General features: G+C 39.0%; 1 protein-coding gene across 3 annotated transcripts in view; it reads left to right on the top strand.

Moving 5' to 3' along the window:
• The window catches only part of SDCCAG8 (SHH signaling and ciliogenesis regulator SDCCAG8), a 121,129-nt gene that overhangs the window by 582 nt on the left and 95,539 nt on the right, over positions 1–25,008 (top strand). For all 3 annotated transcript variants that reach the window (XR_013949141.1, XM_080586760.1, XM_080586759.1), the window contains exons 2-7: positions 15,875–16,054; positions 16,180–16,262; positions 20,750–20,863; positions 21,273–21,398; positions 21,691–21,831; positions 23,208–23,272. Coding sequence is in view for 2 of the 3 variants with exons in the window: in XM_080586760.1 (XP_080442886.1) it covers positions 15,875–16,054; positions 16,180–16,262; positions 20,750–20,863; positions 21,273–21,398; positions 21,691–21,831; positions 23,208–23,272 (709 nt within the window). In the remaining variant the exon portion in view is untranslated. The remainder of the gene's footprint in view (positions 1–15,874; positions 16,055–16,179; positions 16,263–20,749; positions 20,864–21,272; positions 21,399–21,690; positions 21,832–23,207; positions 23,273–25,008) is intronic.

Here is a 25,008-nt window from a genome sequence, read left to right as displayed (position 1 = left end):
TGGCGTTTGGGCTCCGTTGGCATCTCCTTCGCAACGACAACAAACCACGACCTGCCCCACGCAGGGCAAGCTTCGTACTTCGTCATCTTCCCATTCACTGTGCGTGAGGGTGGAAGGCCGTTAGGGAACTTTCGTGTACTGGATTTGGACTCTCACAGAGGCTGAGGGCTCTGACTGTGGCTGTTACTGACAAAGGAGGAGCGATAAGTTAAGGTTTTAAAACTAGTTGGGCACACGCAATTACTCTACTGAATAAAACTTCTGGTGGCAAAATGGTTTTGCCCCAGTACAAAGCATTACCATCACACACAACAGAGGGCTCTGGTTAGAAAGGTCACACCTTGGGCTTATTATTTTTGTTTGTTTCTGCTGCACCAGTGCAAGCATAAGCACAAGCTCAAGCGATGTGTTGAAAATGTGACGTGTTTCACAACACTTGCTGTATTTTTAGAGAGCTTGTGATGATCTTCTGCCTAGAATGCTGCTTCAGGCTTGTTTGCTTGCTTTTGTGCAGGTCTGACAAGGGGCTGCGCTGTCACTGAAATACCTTAGGAATTCAAGCTCTTGTTCTGTACAGTGCAGTGGCTGACCCGCTTTTTCATTTTAGGCGTTGAAGCTTAGTTATTGCTGGCCTCTGGAATCACTGCAAGTCCAAAGCATGGCAATGGAGAAGGCGGATTTCTTGTGTTTATCCTGCAGGAGAGGCACTGATGTGTGTATCTGAGCTCTAGAGCATGCAGACAGCGTGCTCTGCTCAGCATCTGTCCTGCTGGGGCACAGGGAAATGTGGGGATTCAGTGGTTACATCGGGATTCAGTGGTTACATCGAGCTGCCTGGGCTCCCTGCTGGGCGTGACGTTCTCGGCTTCCTTAGACCGTGACAGCAGGGGAAGCCAAAAACCTTTGGAGGCCAAGTCACTGCCCTCTGCCTGTGTTTTCATAGTTTCAGCATGCTTAGTATTTCTTCGTGTAAATGTTCTTTTGTGTTTGTGGTTTGGTAAGTTTGGTTTGTTCCTCTATTCAAATTTGCCATGAAAATAGGCTTTTGTAGCATTTTGCAACACAGCTCCAGTTTTTCTAATTTTGTCTTAGGCTCTGTGCATTTAAAATGTTCCAGTGGAATTTCTCTTTCCCTCAACCAAAAAATCTGTTGAGATGCTTGGGGGCTGTTATATATATATTTATAATATATACATATATATATACACACACACATGAGTATGTGTGTATATATGTGCGTGTATCTTCATAGTTGTGGCAAGAATGTAGTGTTTTCATATGCAGAGTTTGAAGTATGCCTATGTACCAAGTTATCCAGATGTTGTAAGTGATAGGAGAGCTAAAGCTGTAACTAACTTCAAAGGGCCTTTCTCACAAATCTTGTATCTTGGGCTGTTTAACTCTGTATAACAGTAACAGTAGAGTTCACCATATCAAATGACTGGATGTATTCTGTTCATAAAACTTATTTTGATTTTCCCTATTTGTGGCTGGATTGCCTTACTCTGGATTCATTATGGTTTGTAAACTACTTCAGAGCACAGTCTTCTAGTGGCTGTTTCCCTTTCCACTCTGGGAAGCAGGGACTTTCCGTACAGTGTAGAGGTAGGTCTGATCCCTTACATCCAGGAGTGCTTCACAGTCAGTAGATATCAACAGGGCGGTATCACAAACATAACCCCATTGCTCACATTGTTCCTGCTAGCTTTATGGATTTACCGTGGAACAAATAGGTCTATTATTTCATGTGCTGCTGAACCTAATTCTTTACCTATTTTACTCACTGTTATGCAATTTGGGATTTTTTTTTACAAATTTGTATCATTCATGTCATCAGGATTCTGGAATTTCAGATAGCCTTGGGCACTGTTACGTATTTTTGATATGCAGCATTTACACTGTTTGTAGTCCTTGACTTTATCTGAACCCAGGCTGACACATGGCAACAGGTTATAATCATCCATTCTGGAGATCAGAAGTATCGTTTCACAGCCTTACTCAGTATGATGGAAGAGTGTACTAGTTCACAAAGATTACCAATTACTCTTCAGTGCTGTGTCCTTTGTTAAGAAAAATCCCTCAGTATTGGTACGTAGGGAAGCCCAAGTATTCAGTGAACTGACTCCTATAGCCAGAGGGCAGAAAGCCAGGCCAAAAATGTTACCAAAAAATAATTGGTCTTAGAGCCCAACAGAGAGTAAATAATGAAGGCTTTATAGCAGGGCTTTTCCTGATAAGTCTAGACTTTGTATAATTGCAGTCTTTCACATTGTGTGTAACGCGGAGTTAGGAGGGTGGTATTTGTACAGTTTGGGTTATTAGGTTACTGTGTAAACTTTCACACAATTGAAACCGTTTCAAATGAACTTCAAAGTCTTTAGGAGATAATAGCATTTCTATTTAAAAGTTATCCCCAAGGGAAGAGAGGTATTTTCTAATGGAGAGTAAGAACTGTGCTATTGTAGTCACATTAACCACCAGAAATGGGCAGTCGTGGCATGAACATCCAGCGAGCCTCCTTCTACATCGGTGTGAGGAGCAGAATGTGATGGCAGGTGACCTTTCAGCTCAGCTTTCTCTTTTTTGCTCGGCAGCAGTCAATACATGAAAGACATGATTTTAGCGTGTACTTCTTTATTTCTAGCATTCACCTGACTCTTTGGACAGAGAATTGTTCACTTCTTTTAATATGAATTTTCTGCCCCATAAATAAGCAACCCTTTGAAGTGAACAACACTGTCTTGCTTTTGGGTCAGAGTTGGTTTAAGAGAAGGGGGAGGCCGTCCTTTTTAGCTACAATGTCTGATAGAGGCATCTTGTGAATCTTTACTGTAAGAAATCTGCCTTATGTGACTCCACGTCTTTTTCAGTAAATAAAGTAGGAGAGACATGCAGTCCTAGGAAAAATGAGCATTTGGCCAAGTCACCAGCTTTCCAAGTGCGCTAGGACACTGAAGCTGTTAAGAATTAAATTTTAAATGGTAATCTATAATTGCATTTTTTATTAGGCTTTTTATTTTTATTTGACAATTGTTTCTAGGTATTCTTGCTGAGCAGAACATGTAACATGCATTTAAGGTTGGGGAATCCATCAGAAAGGATTGGGAAGCCCTTGGTGTTTCTTGCAGGTGAGGGATACGTGCTTTTATACTCTGCAGCAAAGGCTGGTTTAGGGACTGGTAGGGATGAATGCTGCAGCTCTAGAGAACAGCTTCCTTTTAAAGATGATAACTGGCTAAAGGAGGTGTTGAAATAGCAGATTTCTCATGTAACAATGCAAAGCAACTATGAAGGCTGGGAAGCCAAACCAGATGGATCTGTAACTCATTATTCTGAGACATCAGTATGTTGAACACATCTTAGGACCTTTTGAGGCCTGTCTTAATGAGCAGCCTGGTATCGTTTGTTGTTGAACGTTTACATGTAAAATCCTAGAAACAGATAGTAATTGATAGGATGGTTTCAGTCTCAAACGGACATGTAGTATGTTAGTAGCGTGGTAGATCGTGTGCCTGTGCTTGGCTACGGCTGTGGTATGAAGAATAGCTCCGTATCAGAATGGCGAGTAAGGTAAATTACAAGCCCGCACAAAATAAAATAAAAACTTGAAAGCAATTTCTCAGATCGCTTCTTGGTTTCTGAGCAGACATTTCATGTGAAATTTCATTTCAATCAACAAACTTTCACTTGCACTACTTTTCAAATAGGATGAAAGAATCAATTCTAGCTAGTGTACTTGAATACTTCCTTTAAAATAATGAGGTGAGTGCAAATTACTGTTATTGAAGGACAGGTTTTTTTTTATCACCCTGTGAAAATCTCTCCAGTAAATATTTTTAATATGAATAACTGATTTTCTGCCTCACTGAAAAACACAACAAAATAACCTTGAAAACTCGCATACCTCAAATTTCCAATAATGAATAGGTATTCAGGAATTAAATTTCCGCCATGTAAACCAAATGTTTTTCTTTAATATTCTTAAGCAGTTATTTGGCTGAAATACTATCCCAGAAGTATATCGCAGAATCACAGAATTGTTGGGGTTGGAAGGGACCTCCAGAGATCATCAGGTCCAACCCCCCTGCCAAAGCAGGTTCCCTAGAGCAGGTTGCGCAGGTAGGCGTCCAGACGGGCCTTGAATATCTGCAGGGAAGGAGACTATATGATGTACTATTTTTAGATTTCTAAGTGTCAATAGAAACAATCAATGTTAATGTACTTTGGACAGTAAAACTTTCTTTAAATATCTTTGTGTTTACACCAACTGGTCTAATTTCCTGTCTCGTTGGTTAATGCTCCTCGTAAATTCTCTTTATATTATTTTAGCTGTAATTCTGTCTCCTCCTACTTTCTAGGGCTGTTTTCTGATTGGAAACTGTGGAATATTAACAAGTGACATGTTGAATTTATAGCCAGTAACTTCCAGTTATCTTCCTGTAAACATTATTAGAACTAGAACTTTGCCTGTAGATGATAGAGATAAAGCAACTTTTTTTATGGAGTTGCAGTTTTTCTCCAATGTATGTTGCTCAACACTTCTATCAGTTGGAGTTATTTTCCGTGTCTTGCAGGCAGTTCTGTTATTTTGGATGGTTGGTTCCTTTGCTAAGCTCTCCATTAGCTATCAAGAGTATTTTCTATGGCATTTCTGAGTTCATGAATGAGGTAGCTTTGGTGCTTTCATTTAAAGGGGTGCTCTTCATAGACAGTCTTGGGCAATGTCTGAAAAAACATCTTTTGTTTAGGCAATGCAGACATGGTTCAATGCCTTCTGTTTTTTTTTTCTGCTTTCTCCTTAGTAGCAAATTGTTCTCACAATCTTTTTTTCTTTTTTTTCCCCAAAACTGATTACTACTTGGAAATACAACAACCTCTTCCCTGTTGTATTTTGCTCCAGTGTTTTGACTCTAGCCTTTATCTTAATTTTTTTGGATAAGTTGAATGGATCTGTAGTGTCTTTAATTTTTTATTATTTTTTTAAGTTGTTCTGCAGCAGTAGTGGTGTTACCCTACAAAAAAAAAAAAAAACTTCTACCCTTTATATTTATATAAAGATTCTTCACTGGAAAAAGGATACCTGTAATATATCTTCAGGATGTAATACTTAGATTTTGTAGTTAAAATGAGTAGAGGAAATAACAAGAGATATCAATGCTTCTTTCAGGACATGGAAGTATTATTCAGCATGTAGAATATATAGTGTTGATTCAAAGATCATAAATCCAATTTCTTTAAGTGATTTATTCTTTATTGACGGCGCCGGATGCACGGGGGATCTTTCCGCCTATCGTGCATCCCGAAGTGAAAAGCCGTCCCAAATTTATACATCACAGTGATTAATATTTTATTAACGCCTATACATATTCATTATCTAACCCCGCCTACTCTCGCTTCTCATGCTAATCAGTTTTTTGTGTCCTGCGCCTGCGCAGATCCTCTCAGTGGTCTTGGGCAGGGGTCGTCGAGCTGTGGTCGGTGGTCTCAGAGAGGAAGGCCATAAGTCTTCCTCACAGTGTACTTTTCACCCTTGGTCAGGATTCTGCTGAATTAGCTTTCTTCCTAACCGCAAGGACTGTTTTTTCTTCGAATCTTCTGCTCATTATTTCTTATCTTGGATTCCAATGTCTTGTTCGAGATATATTGCCCGTATGTCCTATTTTGAGATACATTGTCCGTACATCTGCTTCCTGCCCTACACCTAATGTTCTGTTCTCCTTTAATAGTTTCATTCTTAACCCTTTCTTATCTGGAATCGCCTCAGCTTCCCTAATCAATCCCCCCTTTTCTTTTCCCCATGCAAATTCTTTTGCATTGCATGCCCTTATCATTAGCAGTATCGCAGTGACATACATACAAATATTCCTACTACCAATAACATAACCAGATCAGTAAAAACTTGTTCTAACTATTGAAAGTTGGGTAACCATGAAGTTAACTTATTCCATATTTCCTCAAAGCCCCATGAAATGTTATCCTTACTAATCTTATACAGAACCTTTGTTTGTTTCTATATTTCCTCTATGTCGGTAGAGACCTTTCCGAATACAAAAATTCTTCTTCCCAGCCTCTACGATATGTATCTCTCAATACCTTGCCATGTACTTTCGTCAGGGAAGCTAATATTGCCATTCGTTGTAACAATTTCCAATTCCAAACAAGTATTACAAAAGACAATATTAAACTTATACCAACTAACATCAATAGAACAATAATTGGGTGACACGTGTTCAAAATCCCAGTTGCAGTTGGCGACCATCCAAAGAGTTTGTCCCACCAGCTATGATCTGTGTCTTGTTTTACTCTTTGCAAAACTCTGTTTATTTCTTTTGTATCATGGTGGACAGTGATTAAAGTCTTCTCTCCATCTTCCTGAATGCCTTTTAAAATTTTGATCAGGTCTTGGTGTTTAAGTAATTGCTTCACTAGCGTGAGGTTCATCCCAATAGGTGTGGGTAATAACTTGTGATACATTGTGTGGTTGGACTTGATCAACTGGTGGGATACCACTGGTGCTGAATATAAAAAATCACACCCGATGATTCTAACAAAGTTACAAATACAAAAGTTAAAGTGATTTTTGCTAGGTAGAGTTATGTTTTCCTCATCTACTTCTACAAAAGCACAAACAGTTCTTAAACACACACAGCCTTGACCAATATATACAAGCACAGTCTTTTGACTAGTATTTGGATGAATTTCAAAGTGGCAAACACCTTGCTCAGTGTCAAGACAGACATCCTGAGCATCAATTGTGTTGCTCTCACAAATAAATCCTTGTTGTTCCCGGGTAACACATGATTCTAGATTCACAGACTGCCATTTCCCGTTCTTCATCCGGGCCCAGGTTCTATGCTCCGAAGGATAGAGCACTGTTTCCTCATGATTTAACCCTAGTGCAACAATGGGGTGGATAACATAAACTGTAGCATTACGTATAGTAAGCACAAAGGCAGTAGCCATGTTAATAATGGGATCATAGGTAAAATTTACCAGAATCCACCAAGATTGGAACTTCTTTTCGAAATCATTGGCATTGTCCCAAACAATCTTTCGGACTTCAGCCGGAAAAATGCCTTCACTTCCTTCCCTAATGATCAAGGCAGCCGTTGCCTGCATCCATAACTGTACCTGTATACAACTAAGAGCTAAAGATACATTACCTTGCGCCATACTAAGTGCATCTATTATTAGTCTGTGGTCCTGGTCTTCAGCCTTTTCCCATATTGGTAACACCTTTGAAACTTGCCATTGGCTAGTTCCCAATGCCAGTAAGGATGATTGCAGGGGCTGTTTTAGTTTTGTCAAATCGCTTGTTGCTGTGGCTAGCTTATTCATTAGTATTTCTGAATCAATTCCATTTAAAACTCCTAATCCTGTTCCTAGCATTCCAGTTAAGTCTCTTTGTGTTCTGCCCCTGAGGTGTACTTGCTTTTGTGACCATATTGTCCAGCCTTCTAATGATGTCTTCAGGAAAGGAGAACAGGCTGGTTGAACTGCTGAGATGTTAATTTGTATTAGCAATTCAACACGCTTGAGAGACCATTCTGGATTAAATAACAATTGTTGTTGGCCTGTGTTCCTTACTACATATGGGCCTGTTTCATAAATTTTGGGTTCCAGCTTGACTGGGGCTTGGGCATAGGTTGTAGGGGAAGGAAGTGCAATAGGGGGTCTCACTGTCGTAGGAAGTATAGCATATATTGTAAAATTTATCATGAGGCTCTCGCCTTCCTTGATCTCGAGCTTTTGACCATTATTAGTCCAAAAACAGTTAACTGCTACAGTCTGTGTTAATATAAAATTATACCAACAATCTAATTTACCTGGGCGGATACAACCTTCTTGTTGGCCACTTTTGGAAGTCGGTTTTACTAAAATCCCCGTTGCTTTCTCGTGGGCTGTTCCATTAATCATTCGGCACCCTATTTCAATTTCGTCCCCTACAGTTCTTTGGTGTATCCACCCTTCCCCTAAATTTTGCCATTCTGATAATGCATGTAAATGATCACCATTTGTTCACCAAATAACCACAACAGCTAACTTTCCATTAATGTTCTTATCCTCCGTGGTTACGGCTTCAGACCAAGGCCACCCACCATTCTCTATCATCATAGAAGCACCTTCCAATTCTTGAATCACAATTACAACTATAAGCCACAGAAATAAAACAATTCTGTTAACTAAATTTCTGCTAACTACATTACTAAATACTCCTGACCATAGTGTCTTCATTTTGCTTGACTGAACTTTAGTTTCAGTTCACCGTCACCCAGCGTTACTTTCCAGGGGGCTTTTGGAGCTTTCTTCACTCTCGAATAATGGATCCAGGCCGTTTGCTCCTTAATCTTGATGGCGGTATGTGTTGTCAGCAGCACCTGGTATGGTCCCGTCCACTTTTCTTCCAAAGGGCGACCTGCAAATGCTTTTACATACACATAATCCCCAGGTTTAAAGGGGTGGATTGGTTGGTCCAGCCCTCTAGCCCTGGTTCCTGAGACAACTTTAGATATTTGATCCAACTGTTTTTGGAGTCCTATTAAATAATTATACAAGTATCCCGACCCCAGTTGCGTCAGGTCCTCCCCGCTGAACAAAAACTGATAGGGTCTTCCGTATAATATTTCAAAAGGGCTTAGATTTTCCTTTGTCCGTGGTTTTACTCTAATTCTAAGTAAAGCCAAAGGGAGAGACTGAGGCCATGATAAATTAGTCTCTTGCCCTATTTTGGCTATTTGTTGTTTGATTAGATGATTCATCTTTTCCACTTGTCCGCTTGCCTGTGGTCTGTAAGGGGTATGGAGTTGCCAGTCTACCCCTAAGACCTTACTTACTTCTTGAACTATTTGCGCACAAAAATGAGAGCCTCTATCCGAGGACATTGCTGCCGGAATTCCGAAACGCGGTATTACCTCATTCAGTAAAACCTTTACCACTTCTCTTGCCTTGTTGGTTCGACAGGGAAAAGCCTCCGGCCACCCGGAAAAAGTATCTGTCAAAACCAACAAGTATCGATACCCCCCTTTTCTTGGCAGTTCTGAAAAATCTATCTGCCATTGTTGTCCTGGATAGTTTCCTTTACTGATTATTCCGAACTTTACCCTATTTTCTGTATTAGGGTTATGATGCAAACAAATACTGCATTGCTGGGTTACTTGTTTTACCGTAGTATACAGATTTCTTCCCACCAAGACTCGACTCAGATTTTTATATAAGGTGTCTGCTCCCCAATGAGTCTTATTATGTTCTGCCATGACCATAGGCCATATTAAATTAGAGGGTAGTACAACCCTATTATCTTTCAGGTATACCCATCCATCACTCCTTGCTTTTCCTCCCAGGTCCCCAATTAACTTTTGATCTTCCTGTGTGTACCTAGGTTCCTGTCCTTCACCTCAAGTTTGTATTTTACCGTCTGGTATTAAAGTGAGCGCTTCTGCCTCAGCCAATCCGGCCACCCTTTTTGCTTCTTGGTCAGCCAATCGGTTCCCTACCTCGAAGTCAGCGGTTCCTTTTTGGTGTCCCCGGCAATGTATAACAGCCACCTTCTCTGGGTGCTTTACCGCTTCCAACAACTTCAAAATCTCCTCAGCATATTTTATTTGTTTTCCTTGGGCCGTTAATAATCCTCGTTCCTTCCAGATAGCCCCATGTGCATGCACCACACCAAATGCATACTTAGAGTCTGTCCAGATATTTACTTTCTTTCCTGCTGCTAGTTCCAATGCCCGCGTAAGGGCAATTATTTCTGCTTTCTGAGCAGACGTCCCAGGGGGTAATGGTTTCGACTCAATTACCTGTTGAGTGGTCGTCACCGCATACCCTGCTTTGCGTTGTCCTTGTTTCACAAAGCTGCTTCCATCAGTATACCATGATTCGTCCGCGTCTTCCAAGGGCTCCTCCTTGAGATCTGGTCGGCTAGAATACACAGTTTCCATAGTTTCGATACAATCGTGGACCACTGGCTTGTCAGGAGCGTTACTAAGGAAAGAAGCTGGGTTCACAATGTTAGTAACCACAATTTCTACGTCATCTTGCTCCACCAGTATTGCTTGGTATTTTAAAAATCTTTGAGGGGATAACCAGTGTGCCCCTTTCTGCTCCAAGACTGCCGAGACAGTGTGTGATACCAGCACGGTTATCTTCTGTCCCATAGTGAACTTCCGAGCCTCCTGTATATTCATGATGACAGCGGCCACCGCTCGAAGGCAACCCGGCCAACCTTTACTTACTTCATCCAGTTGTTTAGAGAAGTAGGCCACAGCTCTCCTGTAGGGGCCCAGCTTCTGTGCCAGCACCCCCAGAGCCATCCCTTGTCTCTCATAGGAGTACAACCAAAAGGGTTTAGACAAGTCCGGTAGACCCAAAGCTGGTGCTCGCATTAACTCCAATTTAAGCTTCTTAAAGGCAGCCCGTGCTTCCCCCGTCCAGACCAATTTTGATTGGTTATTCTTGATGAGGTCATATAGGGGTTTTACAATTAGTCCATAATTATTAATCCATAGACGGCACCAACCTGTCATCCCTAGAAAAGTTCGTAATTCCTTAATGGTCTGTGGTTCTGGGGTACGGCAGATAGTTTCTTTCCGTTCTGTTCCTAACTCCCTTTGTCCCCCTGAAATCTCAAACCCCAAGTAAGTTACACGTGACTGAATCAGCTGAGCCTTCTGTTGAGAGACTCGATACCCATTCAAACCCAGAAAATTAAGGAGACTTATCGTCCATTGCATGCAGCTGCTCCTATTCTCAGTGGCTATCAAAAGGTCATCAACGTATTGCAGCAGAACTCCTTCGGTGTTTGGGGCCTCCCAAACCTCAAGCTCTTTTGCTAGTTGATTCCCAAAAATCGTGGGGCTGTTTTTGAATCCCTGCGGCAATACGGTCCAGGTCAATTGAGCCTTTCGTCCTGAGTCTGGATTTTCCCATTCAAAAGCAAAAGGCTTCTGACTTTCTGGGGCTAAAGTCAGGCAGAAGAAGGCATCTTTTAAATCCAGTACGGTAAACCAAACTAAATTATCTTTTAATTTAGTCAGTAATGTGTACGGGTTGGCTACCACAGGGTGTATATCTTCAGTGATCTTATTTATAGCTCTTAAATCCTGCACTAATCTATAGTTCTTCCCATCTGGCTTCTTAATTGGTAGTATAGGAGTATTATATTCAGATTCACACTCAACCAGCAGTCCATGTTTTAAAAACTTATCCACTATCCCCTTAATTCCTTTCCTGTCTTCTAATCTTAGGGGATATTGCTTAATCTTAACTGGCCTTTCCCCTGGCTTTAATCTCACCACTATCGGGACTGCATTTTTGGCTCGCCCAGGGATGTCAGTAGCCCAGACTCCTGGGTAAACTTGGTCTAAAATCTCCGAAGGTACTTTACCGATGGGGTCTACTTGTATCAGCGTTAAGCTTAGCGCGGTTATCAGCTTTTCTTCTCTCACCTTTAACCCCACCTTCCCTTTTTCAAAGACAATTTCCGCTTCTAATTGTTCTAGTAAATCTCGCCCCAGCAAAGACTTCGGGGATCCTGGTAAATATAAAAACCTATGTATTCCCATCTGTTTCCCTAACTTATATTTTAAAGGCCTTAGGAAAAAGGCTTTCTCGTGCTGGCCTGTAGCTCCTATCACCGTCACAAAATCCTCATCCTCTGGTATCAATTTCTGGTTTAACACAGAATAAGTCGCTCCTGTGTCAATTAAAAACTCCACTTCCTGTCCTGATTTCCCTAGCTTAATTTTAACCAGCGGATCTGCTAGGGTAGAATCCCCCGGTCCACTTCATTGGTCGGGAGATACACTAGCTACCATCAACCTGTTCTTCTCCCGTTGTTTCGGACATTCCCTTCTCCAATGACCCACTTCCCTACAATATGCACACTGATTCGGTCTCAGGGGAGGCTTTACTGACCTTCCCCTTATCCCATTCCCTCTTCCTTTTCCCCGAAAAGGTTCTTCTTGCCTCTGTAAGGCTGCAACAGTTGCCGCAGCAATAGCCCTACCCAGCCTTTGTTTCTCATTCCCTTCTCGATTCCTAAATACCCTCCATGCCTCTTCCACCAGCCTTTCTAAATCTCTCACATCCGGCTCCTTCATTTTCTGAAGCTTCCGCCTTTTATCGTCCGCAGACTGACCCAAGAACAGTGATACTAGCTGGACTTTACCTTCCTCAGAAGAGGGGTCTATCGTTGTAAATTTTTGCATTGCTGTCCTTAGTCAATCGAGAAATTCTGACGGGGTCTCAGTTTGCCCCTGTTTTATGGTATATAACCTAGACCAGTTTACAGACTTTGGTATCGCACTTTCCAAGGCGATCCTAATCCATTCCTGATATCTTTTTAATAACCTATAATCACCCTCATCATTATAGTCCCAGTTTGGGTCCACTCTGGGCACATATACCTCCACAGTTCCAGGTAAAACTTCTGACGTTACCTGGGTCTGTACTTGAGTTTGTGCATTCTTAATTACCAGTTGCTTTTCCGTTTCCTATAATGCTGCCAGCATTATCTCTATATCTTTCCAATCGGGATCTAAATTCTTTACAATCAGCTCAAACCTCCGGGACACTGATTCTGGATCATCCCGGTATCCTTTCACAGCTTCCTTCCATGAATCTAACTCAGCAGTTGTGAAAGGTACTTTTATCCGAGCTGGTCCGTTAGCCCCCATAGCCTGTCGTAACGGGGCTTGAATAACGGGCCCGACCTTACTTCGGGTTCGAGCCGTGATCGGGGTAAAGTCTCCATTCCCCCAACTCTCATTTTTCTTATCTATTCTGCCGTTTCCTGGGCTCGCCCCCACGCCTCGTTCTGTTATCTGGGGCGGGAGGACATAATCCTCCATTCTCTCCTCTGACTCATTCAATTTCAAACATCTCTGCCCGATACTGCACGCCGAACAACATCTTTTCATTTTTCCTGCCCCTTCCTTCTTCATATCCTTTTCTATTGCCAGGATCAAAGGATCCTGTGGGGCTAAGTTAATTCCACACTCCTTCTGCCATTCCGGGTGGTTTCTCAAAGTGAAAAACATATCTGCGTATGACACCTCATCCCACTTTCCTTCTCTCCTTAGAAACAACATTAACTGTAGTAAAGTATTATAATTTAAGGTTCCATTCAGTGGCCATTTTTCCTCACAATCCAACTTATAAAGTGGCCACCATTGATTACAATATTTTATCAACGTTTTCTTATTTTCAGTTCCACCGGGGGATCCCCCTATATCTTTCCAATGACTCAAGATACATCCCAACGGGCTTTTCTTTGGAATCCCACTACTCTGCTGCCCCCCCATGTTACAGTTCAGAATGTTTCTTGTTACACAATACAAGCCGGCAGCTTTCCACAATAACACCAAGATCCTAGTAACGTTATAAAGAGTATAATCAAAATCCCAAAGACAATAGCCAAGGTCAAGTTCCACATTTAAACACAACGTAATACCAACCTCGCATGCAAAGGTTACTTGTTTCCCAACAGCAACTGAGTGCTTTCCAAAAAACCAAATGCCGTCCTGCAGAAAACTTTTACTTTCTGACTTACAGACGACCCCAATTGACCGGTCAACCAAATAAACCAAAATAAAGAATATAATCACTTACAGTGATGGGATCCGTGTCTGCCTCCGCAGTGATCCGTTGAGTCGAGGAGTCCCTCCGGGAAATCCCGGGGGTACCCTAGGGAGTCCTGTTCCCAGCGGGTCCTGCGGTCCGACAGAGAAGAAGTCCCATCTGGGGTGCCAGATTGATTCAAAGATCATAAATCCAATTTCTTTAAGTGATTTATTCTTTATTGACGGCGCCGGATGCACGGGGGATCTTTCCGCCTATCGTGCATCCCGAAGTGAAAAGCCGTCCCAAATTTATACATCACAGTGATTAATATTTTATTAACGCCTATACATATTCATTATCTAACCCCGCCTACTCTCGCTTCTCATGCTAATCAGTTTTTTGTGTCCTGCGCCTGCGCAGATCCTCTCAGTGGTCTTGGGCAGGGGTCGTCGAGCTGTGGTCGGTGGTCTCAGAGAGGAAGGCCATAAGTCTTCCTCACAGTGTACTTTTCACCCTTGGTCAGGATTCTGCTGAATTAGCTTTCTTCCTAACCGCAAGGACTGTTTTTTCTTCGAATCTTCTGCTCATTATTTCTTATCTTGGATTCCAATGTCTTGTTTGAGATATATTGCCCGTATGTCCTATTTTGAGATACATTGTCCGTACATCTGCTTCCTGCCCTACACCTAATGTTCTGTTCTCCTTTAATAGTTTCATTCTTAACCCTTTCTTATCTGGAATCGCCTCAGCTTCCCTAATCAGTGTATGCTCTTTGAACATTAATTAATGTTTCAGTCAGGGCCCTATTGGTTTTGTCTAAAACATTACGCTTAACTGAACTTAATCTAGTCCAAGGTTGCGCTGATGGTTGCACTAAAGTTTGCAAGGTTGCATTTTAGGTGAAGGGGTCGGAGTTTCTTTGTACCTAGAGCAATGTGGCCTTGAACCAGTTTTGCTGGTTGCTTCTGTCACTGAGATAATTAGCAGTGGTTTTCTTTCTCTAAGGTGTTTGGCTAGCTGTGGCATTAGGTAAGTTATTTGCTTGTCCCTTATGGTAAGTACTGCCTGTGATTTATACATGATAGTTGGCAACTTTTTATGGAGCAGATGGATTGAGCCCGATACATCAAAGAAAAGAGATGCATCAGGTTTTGTTGCTAGCTTGCAATTTTTCACAGGGATCTGAGGTCCTTTAAATACTGAAAACCGAAGAGCTTTACCAGTAAATAATACCTAGAGGTTCTGCTCTGTTGAGTATTGCAGAAAGCCATAATATGCTAGGTTACTTTCCTGTCTTTTCTAGTTAGTATATATACATGGCTTAAAGGGAAGAGAAATTACTCATCTCCATTTATACATAGGTGGTTGAAAGAAATAATGCAGTAAGTGAATTAACTGATTGAGGCCCTACAGTGTGAACCAGAAGTGTCACTGTCTAAAACCAATCCCATATTTTCTGATTCCCAATCCAGTCGTCACCTCTTCAACTGCAAATCTGTCCAGTTTCTTTTCTGGCATATCAGATATGTTCAGCTATAGTGGAGTGATACGGCATTTATGGTTAGAAAGCCTGCTATTTTTATGAAATCAGCTGAAAGAAAAAGGGAAAATAAATAAAAGAAAAATACCTTGAAAATGAGAAAAGAATGTTGCTTTATCACCCCTAAGTCAGTCAGTTCTTGGAAGGGTTCATAAAGTATTTTGTTTTATCTGGAAATAGTTTTTTGGTTTTGTTTTTCTGGCATGATGTGTTATTTTTTTACACTTGTTCAGAAGTCATCTATCTTTACTTAATCACTGTTTCCTGTTGCTGAGTTTTTATTTCAGTTACTCAGATATTTTTCAGTTGTACTAGTCATTGCTTTGTCATGTGAGGTGTCACCACTAGAATTCACAAATGCTGTCCGTAGAGCCTGATCCTGCACATTATATGAAATATAGCATCAGCTTTATATTCATTGAAAAGTAGTGGAGCCATATATGCTAGGAAATGTGTTTGGGTCAAATTAGTAGTTGAAGCTTTCTTTCTGCTGGCAATTTCTAATAGCAGGTACTTGTGCTGCTGCAGAGGCATAATGCATTGACAGGCTAATATGCTGTTTATGGCTTGTTCTTTAAAAATGTGGTAAATGTTTCTCCCGCAAGTTGTTGACATATAATAGTTTTGTTGTTTGCATTAGACAATTACTTCCAGCGTCTGGCCTCAGATGAAGGAGTCAAGTTAGACAGATGCTGAATGCATTTAGTCTTTGCATTTTTTTGCAAACAAATTGTCAATCGGTAAATACTTTCATTTATGTTTTTTTTACTGTAGAGCGTGCTAATGAAAGTATCCATCAACTGAAATATGCCTTGGAGGAAAGACAGTTTGCAGAGGGTAAGGATGAAGTTGGATTTGATGAGTCCTCTGTGGACAAGGGCAATGACGATGTGGACCGTGGCAACAATGACAGTGAGAATTCAGCCTGGCAGGATCTACAGCACAGTCATGCAGGTAAGATTACTCAGAAGGCGAATAGCTTAAAAATTGTTAGAAGCAATATGAAATTAGTCCCCCCCCCCCCCCCCAAAATCAGAGTTCTTGCTTGCAATAAATGGTTTTTTTTAATCTCTTCCTAGCTAATCAACTTAAAATTTTGTTGCAACATCAAGAAAGAATGGAAAGTGAAGTCTCTCCATCACGGAGGAAGATGCTGTTCTGTGTATGTTTCTTCTTGTTTCTTTGTGTTATTTGAATGAACAGCATGCATGCTGAGATCAATAATTTCCTAGTATCCAGGATGAATGAAAGGCCATGAATCATTCTTATATTCCAAAATGTAAAGTTTTGCTAGGATGTGGTCAGAACTTCGTTTGTTTATGACCACGGCAGAAGAAAAAGAAATCCTTGATACAGGATTTAGAGATTTCTTTTTTTGTTGACCATGATGTGTAGGTGACAGTTCGCATTACTTTCAGCTTTCTCATCATCTTCTCTCCACTAAAATTCATCCTTTTTGTTTTGAAACAGTTGGGATTGACTGCATGGTCAAATTTCTGTAAAAGCAGTCTGTATTTTCCTTTATGACTATACTCAGCAGGCTCAGAAAGGCTTTCTTGTGCTATAACCATGCTTTTTCTTTAGAGGATTAGAGATGTCGATGTAACAACAGAATTTGTAGCTCTGCACCAAAATGCAGTGGTCTCTGCCAAAGTCAGTAAACTAAACGGAAGGGATGCCCTTATCTAGGCTTCTCAAATGTATCCTTCCTGCAGCAGAACTGCACCAAAATACATGCAGTGTACAGGTCAGTTACTGGTATATAGCAGTTTTTCTGTAACTAGCAGGAAAAAAAAAATTAAAGACATTGTTTCAGTTTAATCTTACAATGGCTTCTATTGCCTGGGTAGGTTTGTACTAAACCATGCAAGCAACTCTTCCCTGTCAAAGTTGAGTTAGCAGTAGGAAAATTGGAAAGACGTGTTCCTCTTCTGTTGCTTTGAGCCTGTGTAGTCAGTCTCAGCTCCACTGTTCTGATATTGAGAAATTTTATTGAAAGTTCAACTTCTCTTAGAGTTCCAAAATCCACAAGTTCAGTCTGATTGTCCTGACAGGCACTTGTGTCTCATAGTAGTGCCAGGATAGAATTAGAGTTTTGTATCTCAAGGGTATGGTGCATCATTGTTTGATCTTGAGGTTACATGAATCAGTATCAATTTGTGGTTAACCCATGTGGGGAGGGGGAAAGTGTGTTTTGTTGTTGGTGGTTTGTTTGTTTTAAAAGTATCTTTTAATTCATCTTTGTCCAAGTTTTCTACTTAAGGAAATTTTAGCCAAGTGGAAAAATTGAGAAAACAAGATGTTTTTCCAAAGAAACAAGTGTGATTGTGGTGTATTTCAGGGGGTGTATCCAGGAGTTAGTCTCAGTGATTCCTGTGGGTCCCTTCCAACTTGGGATATCCTATGATTCTATTAAAGCATGGAGGAGTAAACAGAAAATATGGTATTTATTGTATGGATAGAGCACCTGCTGATTAAAATTGCAGGAGATATCAAATAAGTACTTTTTTTAGACCACACCCAGATGATCAGGCAGAAATTTTCCTTTAGCACTCACCAGCCCACGTTCCTGATGCTGTCCTTGTAGCTTGAGTTTTTGCAACTGCTTCCCATTGTCTCTTGCCAGTTTACAGGGCAGCAGGTTCAAGAGTGACAGCATGGAGTATCCAATTCCTGGGGTTTGGAAGTTTGGAATTTGAGTCATTCTGTAAAACTACAAGGTGGGCCAACTTACTTGGGATGTTGGCAAAACTATTTGTCACTGTGTAGAACACTAACCCCTAAAGCTGCCAAGCATCTATATTTTATAAACCCTTGTGTTCATATGGTAAACTTTTCAATGTTGAGAATGCAAATGTGAACAGCATTTCTGAGACTCAGGCATAAATGTCTGGTAATTCATACTGATTTTTATAGTTGGCGTACTTTAAATGTATGTTTCCCCTGACCTCAGTTCTTCTGTTCTATAACACGTATTATTTTGGGGCTGTGATCAGAATATTTATTAAAATTCCCAAATTAAGTGGTAACAATTGTGTAGTTAAAGAAATGAATCACAAATTATCTAACAAGCATTCATCCCATCAAATGGCAGGTAGAGGCTTATAAATAAAGAAATATCACTGTGACAGGACTATGGGTTAACTAGTCCCCTATTCTTTCCCAGTCAGGAGAAGATATTACGTATTCTTTTCCTTTTAGTGAAACTGTTCTTTAGCACTGTTGCATACCTTACACAAGTATGTCTCAGGTTAAACATGAGTACTGTTCTTCAGTGAAAAATAGTTTGAGTAGAAAAGGAATTTTTCCCACTTTCAAACAATGCTGTTGTGTAAACTTTTCAGTGAGGAAATATGAATTCTCAACTGCAGTGTCTTAAACTTTCAGAGAAGAGTTGGGGGGGTCAATGGGAGCTGGAGGAGCAGAGCAATGAATTCCAAATATTCTTGGAACTGTAATGTGTTCTGTTTAGAATATATGGATATACGTACATACATACATATTCTCTCTCTTCTCTCCCTTCCCCAACAAATGTGTTTTGTGTTTTTTAAACTATATAAACTAGTTTAGATGAATAGCCTCTAAAGCACTGTGAATTCTGAGTATACAGAACAGAACGTTTACATGCATTAAGGCAAGGTGAAATAGGTTACAGATTCAGAGTTTATTCTATAAATGTTTTTTTAGATGGTTCTGGAAAACCATGCATTTGTCTCCTCAATTCTAGCTCTAGATTTCTCAAGAATCCCGCTTTCCTATGGCAGAATTTATATTGGGTATCATTTGATAGGAAGGCTTTTCCTGCCAGAAATTTCTGTTGCCTTTACGGGTATGGTTATTCATTCTCATGTAAGGTTTGGATATTCATCACCATCGTAGCATGGTTATTTCTTGTGTGTGTGTGTGTGTGTGTGTGGTGGTCGTTTGTTGTTGTTGTTGTTGTTGTTTGGTTAATTTTGGTTTGTTTTTACCCAATTAGTGGATTTTATCTTTCTTTAAAGCTGGGCAGGGAGTCTTAATACCTCATCTTGGAAAACATAGCATTTTCTGTCAGTTCTTGTCAGATGCACAACTTCTAGATAAGGTAACTAGAAAATGCAATAGCTAGCCATTAATAGCTTTATTTATTTTAAATGGTGACTGTTTCTATTTCTTTAAAAACAAAGGTGTAGGTTTCTGAATATTTTAGGAGGTCCAGGAGACTTAACAGTCCAGCTGTTCAATTAATCAGTTCCTGAAAATGAGTTCTAGAATCTTTAAGACTTCAGGTGTGTTTGAAAAGCATATAATTGACATTTTTTGCACAAAAAGGTTTGATTTTGACCTAAGATTGCTGAAGGTAGAATTGTAACAGTTTCAAAACTAGCTAGAGATCAGCACAAGGAGTCTGTTTCCTCCAGAATAGCAAACTAATACTAGAAATGTATCTGTTCTTCCTCCAAGAGGACCTAATTAGCAGACTTTGTATCCTTTCCAGAAAACAATACAAAGAAGGGAAACTTACCCTATTTATGTTTATTAGTTACGTTTATCAGTTCAGTAAATTACTGAAAAGTGCAGATTTTTTTTTTACAAGAGGACATATGTTCTATTTAGAAACATGTTCCAATTTGACTGCCTCAGTTTTAATTGTTTAGTTTATAAAAAAAAAAAAGTGACTTGCATTGATAGACATTCTTATTACCTTCAGGAATGAGAACAGTTAATATAGTTCAATAGCGGAATATCAAACAAAGGTAGTACAGCAATACTGAAATATGTAAAGAGGATGAGTGAGACTCTGAAAGCAGTGGATTGCTGAATTTGTCATTTGAGACTCCATTAAATATTTTTGTGACTATTCAGAGGCAGTTTCATTGCAGACTGTCATATTTACGGTTAATATTGTTACTCTATTAAAATTATTGAAGTATGTCATATTTCATTAGATCTCAATAATATGCAAAATAGCTGTGTAATATCTACTTTAAATTCACTCTTTTTTCAGAGTGACAAAGACTGCATCTTGCTAGTAGGATCAAAGAGGCTGTAGTTTTCAGGAAGACATTTCAGCTATGATTCGAAGGATATTTTAATAGTAGATTTATTTACATTCTTATTAAATTTGTACTGTATTCTTAGGAGTAAATGCTGTAAAGTCATAGAGTCTTTTAAAATATCAGGTTCTTTGTTAAATGTAGTGTCTGTTACACATTTTTGTGTGTTTCTGTGGAGCTATTAAAATGGCATAGTTGTGTTTCTGCAGCAATTATTAATGAACACTTAGAGGTGTATCCTTTGATGCATACCAATTAAAATTCAAGAGATTTTTAATGTTAATTTCACAGAAGAAAATATTCCCGAACACTCTTCTAAAATGAATAATAAATAGCAGTGTGAATTTCATTTGGACATTGGTTGGTGGGTATAATTTTTTCCTGTTTTATAGATGTGCTTAATCAAGCAGTAACACATTTTGACAGAAGTGACATATTTACTTTTTTGTACTGAAGATTTGAAGTTTTTCTTGTTTCTCCCTTCCTCATGATCTAGTACTTGGTGTCTTGCTTTTTTTTTGTAAGCATAAATAATATTCTGTGTGCAAGTAACATCTTATTGCAGTAAGTGGAAAATCAGAAAATAACACGTACTATTCTTTCCTTCCTACAGAACCCCCCAGAAGCTGCAGCTGAAGATTTACCAGACCTTTCTGATCTTGTTCCTATAATTAACGATCAGTCTCAGTACATTAACCATTTAGAAGCGGAAGTGAAGTTTTGCAAGGTATTTTACACAATATATTTCACCTGAATATGAAACCCTGGTACCCAAAATAAGAAAAATTGCCTTAAAAACAGCTTCTTAAACTTAGTCTTGAGGTTGATTGTTATAATGACCAAAAATGAGCAAGCCACAATTCAGTCAACACTGAGCCTTACCATGTATCTTGGTGTCTATTTAGAGTCTAAAGACCTTCAAAGACATTTTTACTTTATCTTAGAAATGGAAATAAGCATATTTTTAAGAAGTATTTCTGTACCTTAAATATCCATGTAATGACTCTTTTTTTTGAACATTCTCATTTTGTTTGAAAGGGTTAAAATAGTTGAAAGTGTTAATCTAGACTTTTGGTCTCAAGATGTATTTAATTGTCTCAAGGAGCCTTTTACATGCAGTTCCTGTTATCATGTAGGAAGAATTGTCTGGGATGAGAGATCGAGTTCGAGTAGTTGTGCTTGAAAATGAGGACCTCCATCAGAAACTGAAATTTCTGGCTGCAGAACATACTTTGAGAGAACAAACTCTTCTAGATGCCTCAGTAAGGTTTTATGTTTGTTGTTATTTTAATCAAGGTTCAGAGACCTAATTCCTATTAGTGAAGGCTATATAAATGGTCATCCTCAAACTGAGTTTTAGTCAAAACTTGATGACAGTTTGAAAACATGGATTTCTGTATATAACTTCACAGGTTGCTACTTAATTAACTTGTTTATTGGTTCTTAAATTCTACTGTGATGAAAATCATTAAGATTCAATACTTATATAATTGGTATTTGTTTAAAAATACAGCCTACATAAGTACAACTGAAGCATTAATATTTTTATTTTAGGCAAATACTCAGAACTCCTGGCCTGTAGGTGGTAATGACTATACTCTGCATCAGCCAGTCACCTCATCAGCAGCAGATAATAAAAATCCAGCTTTGGTTACAGCATCTGTTGGAGAAATAGAAAAATGGCATATAGAACTGGTTGGTATTAGCATTCTTTACCTTTGGAAAAACTTTCAGTACTTTGTTATTGCTGCAGTTCTGAAAATTAATTTTGTAACAGACTTACGGAAGGAGTTTTAGTTGACTGAACCTTAATTGGAGGTCAGATTTTATTCTCTTAAACCTCATTTCCTCATTATTCCCTAATTATTGTTATCCAGTTAGATACAGATGGCAGATTGTAGCTGCAGATGTTGATTTCCAGAGATAAGTCTCAGTTTAAGAATGTCATGTCAGTAGTGGCATATACTATACTTTGGAGATTCTTGGCAGTAACACAACCCACAAGCAGGTGGGAACTAGCTGCTGTAATTCAGGCAAGCCTTTAGGCAAGCTCTTTTACAATGAGCCTTACGACTACAGGAGCAGTGCAGGGTCAGTAAAGTACAAAAGTGGCTTTATCTTGTCTGTCTTCCCTGAGTCGAATTACACTCTTTGTGCTTTTAGAGATAATTAGGAGCCTTTGTGATTCAGAGTTGTTGTAGTGCCTATCTTATTTCCTCAGCTTGGGATGATATTCTAAATTTCTTTGATCTAAATTAATTGGGTAACATTGCCATCTTTTGAGATAAGAACAGGATTAATTTAAAGTTTTGGTGTATTTTATCCATGTGCATGTGTCTGCTGTGGAATTGAAAGGGCTCTTTAATTCTCCGAGATAATTATTGGTATTTATTAAGTTCTCATAGAAAACTATATTTTTCATAGTTTATGCCTCATCTATAGCTGAAAACATCTTCAGTGATCCATAACACCTATTTGAAAGCTAGTTTTTACAATAATTGCACTTCTTCCTCTGTCATGTTAAAGTGGCAGTATCATATTGATTGGGATTTCTTTCTAAGCATCACGGTGAGCTGAATCTCCGGTGTTTCTTTGGCTCATTATCACCATTGTATTCACCACTGATGTGGTTAATTTATTTATCTAGTTTGTCGTAATAGGATTTCCAGGTAATAAGAGTTACTTACTGTATTATAAATAAATAGCTGTTCTACTTGAAGAATCTAGTATTTCTGCTGACGTAGGGGAAAGTAAGATCAAAATTGAGACAAGATTGAAGAGATTTATGTAAATTATTGTAAATAACTGAAACAGGTGGAACTGTAGCAGTTTATACCATATGAATATCTGGCACGTTGTGCAGAAATAAATTTAAAAAAAAAAGGGGAGGGGCTATTCATTTCATAAACTTTCACAATAATATGAGATACTTAGACTTCTCTGCATCTAGTATTTCAACAGATTTATATCTTCAGGGGAAAAGAGTGAATGTGGCTGATGTCTAGATTTCTTTAAGACAGTACAATGAAGAAACCAAAAGACAGCTTTTTTTTCTCCCATCTTTTCTAAAGGAGAAACTAAAACTTCTTTATCAAGAAAAAGTCAATATCCTTGATGCTCAAGTAAAGTCTCTAAGGTAAAGTGATTTTTTTTCTTAAAATTATTGTTGAAGAAATATTATCAACTCATGACAACCTGAACCATTTTTGATTCAAATTCAAGTAACAGAATGGGTAATGACTATGTCATGTTTTCTAGTAGTGTCCCTGGAAGCTGGTTTTACATGAAGCTTTCTCAAATACAAATGTAATGTAATTGAATGCATTGCTATTATATGACAATATAAATTTTATAAATTAAGTTGACTTGTTGTATTTATAGACATTACCGAGCCTTCAAGCTTTATATGAAATCTTTATTCTTTTTACCCATTTTCCATATGGAAACTCCATGTCTGTTCAGATAATCCAATCAAAAAAGAAAAGTTAAAGTTTTAACTTTTGTGAGCTCTTTCATAATTAGTTCTCTTCTGCTAGTGTTTGGTATCGCAACTTTTAGAAATCTTAAACATTGAACTCATTTAAGCCAGATAATGATTTTGGAGGAGGAGAACATAGTTTTAAAGCATGCATTCTGTGTTTCCAGTCATGCAACCTGCATATCTTTAAAAATAAAAACATAATGAAAATAAGAAATGTATTCTTCAAAATAACAGTGGTGTGATTATAGTAAGCAGACCATGGAAAACTAGAGACAGATGCATTCACTTTAAGATTTGGTGTTCTGGAATAAACTTTTCCCTGTATACTTGCATTCATGATGTTGCTGCTGAATCTGTTTGTTTTATTCCCTGAATAAATTGAGATTTCATGTATCTGAAATTTACGTAATTGTGAGTTTGTGTCTGTGCAAGTGTAAAAGGCATTAATGGTTTAAATATGCCTTCTGAAGTGATGCAATCATAAATGTGCAAAGTCAATCGTGCTAGTGAGTGTAAAAGAGAATCTTAAATCTCAGCTGTGTAATCTCCTGTTCACTTGGCTTGAAGTGTTAAATATACTCAGAAAAAGATTGAAGGTTCAAATGGTCTGAAAACTTTTGTAGGTACTTTACTGAACTTCTTGCTTTCCCCTGAGGGGCATGATCTTTGTAAGTGTAAGCTCTGGAAAACATTTGAGATTTGCTGACTTTATTTTTTAAGTGCAAAACTGTACTCGTTTCAGTGGGACTATCCTTGTTTTTAACTTTTAGCATGAATTTACATAGGACTCACCAGTTTCTGCCCTAGGCTTCCCAACAATAGATCTGTTGTACCATGGCCGTCTAAAAATATATGCAGAGCAAATTCTGTTCAGGTTATAGTGATTCTATTTAATACACTGACTACTAAAATTGGGCAAAGTACGCAGATTTCCCAGATGGAAATAAACATGCATGCTCAGTAAATCCAATGCAACCAGAATGTGTCAGACGTGCTACATGTATGCTGCCCAGATGGCCTGCATAACAAACCAAAAGTTTTGGATTCATTGCACAATTTGTCAAATTGATCTATATGTGCACAGTGTGCATTTGTCTGGAACTTCCTGATGTCAGCATTCTTACTGCTCATGCTCTACTTGGCATTACAGATGCTTGGAAATTCTAGAGAAAGTTTTTTCAGAACACCTGGTTAAAATTTTGGAGAGAAGTTTAAAAAAAAAAAAAAAAAAACCTTACCCCTGTTTTCCTGGAGATGTGGTTAACCTCAAGTTTGTGTGTGGTGATCAGAGTGAGTGTGCTGAATAAATCTGGATTTTGCTTAGGGAACATATGGAACTTTTATTTTATATTATCACTTCTCAGTTAATTTGAGAGTAGAGGAGAAATGTG

This window comes from Anser brachyrhynchus, assembly GCF_964034855.1.
Source record: "Anser brachyrhynchus genome assembly, chromosome: 3".
NCBI classification, from domain to species: Eukaryota; Metazoa; Chordata; class Aves; order Anseriformes; family Anatidae; genus Anser; species Anser brachyrhynchus.
This window is presented reverse-complemented; position numbering and strand designations above follow the sequence as displayed.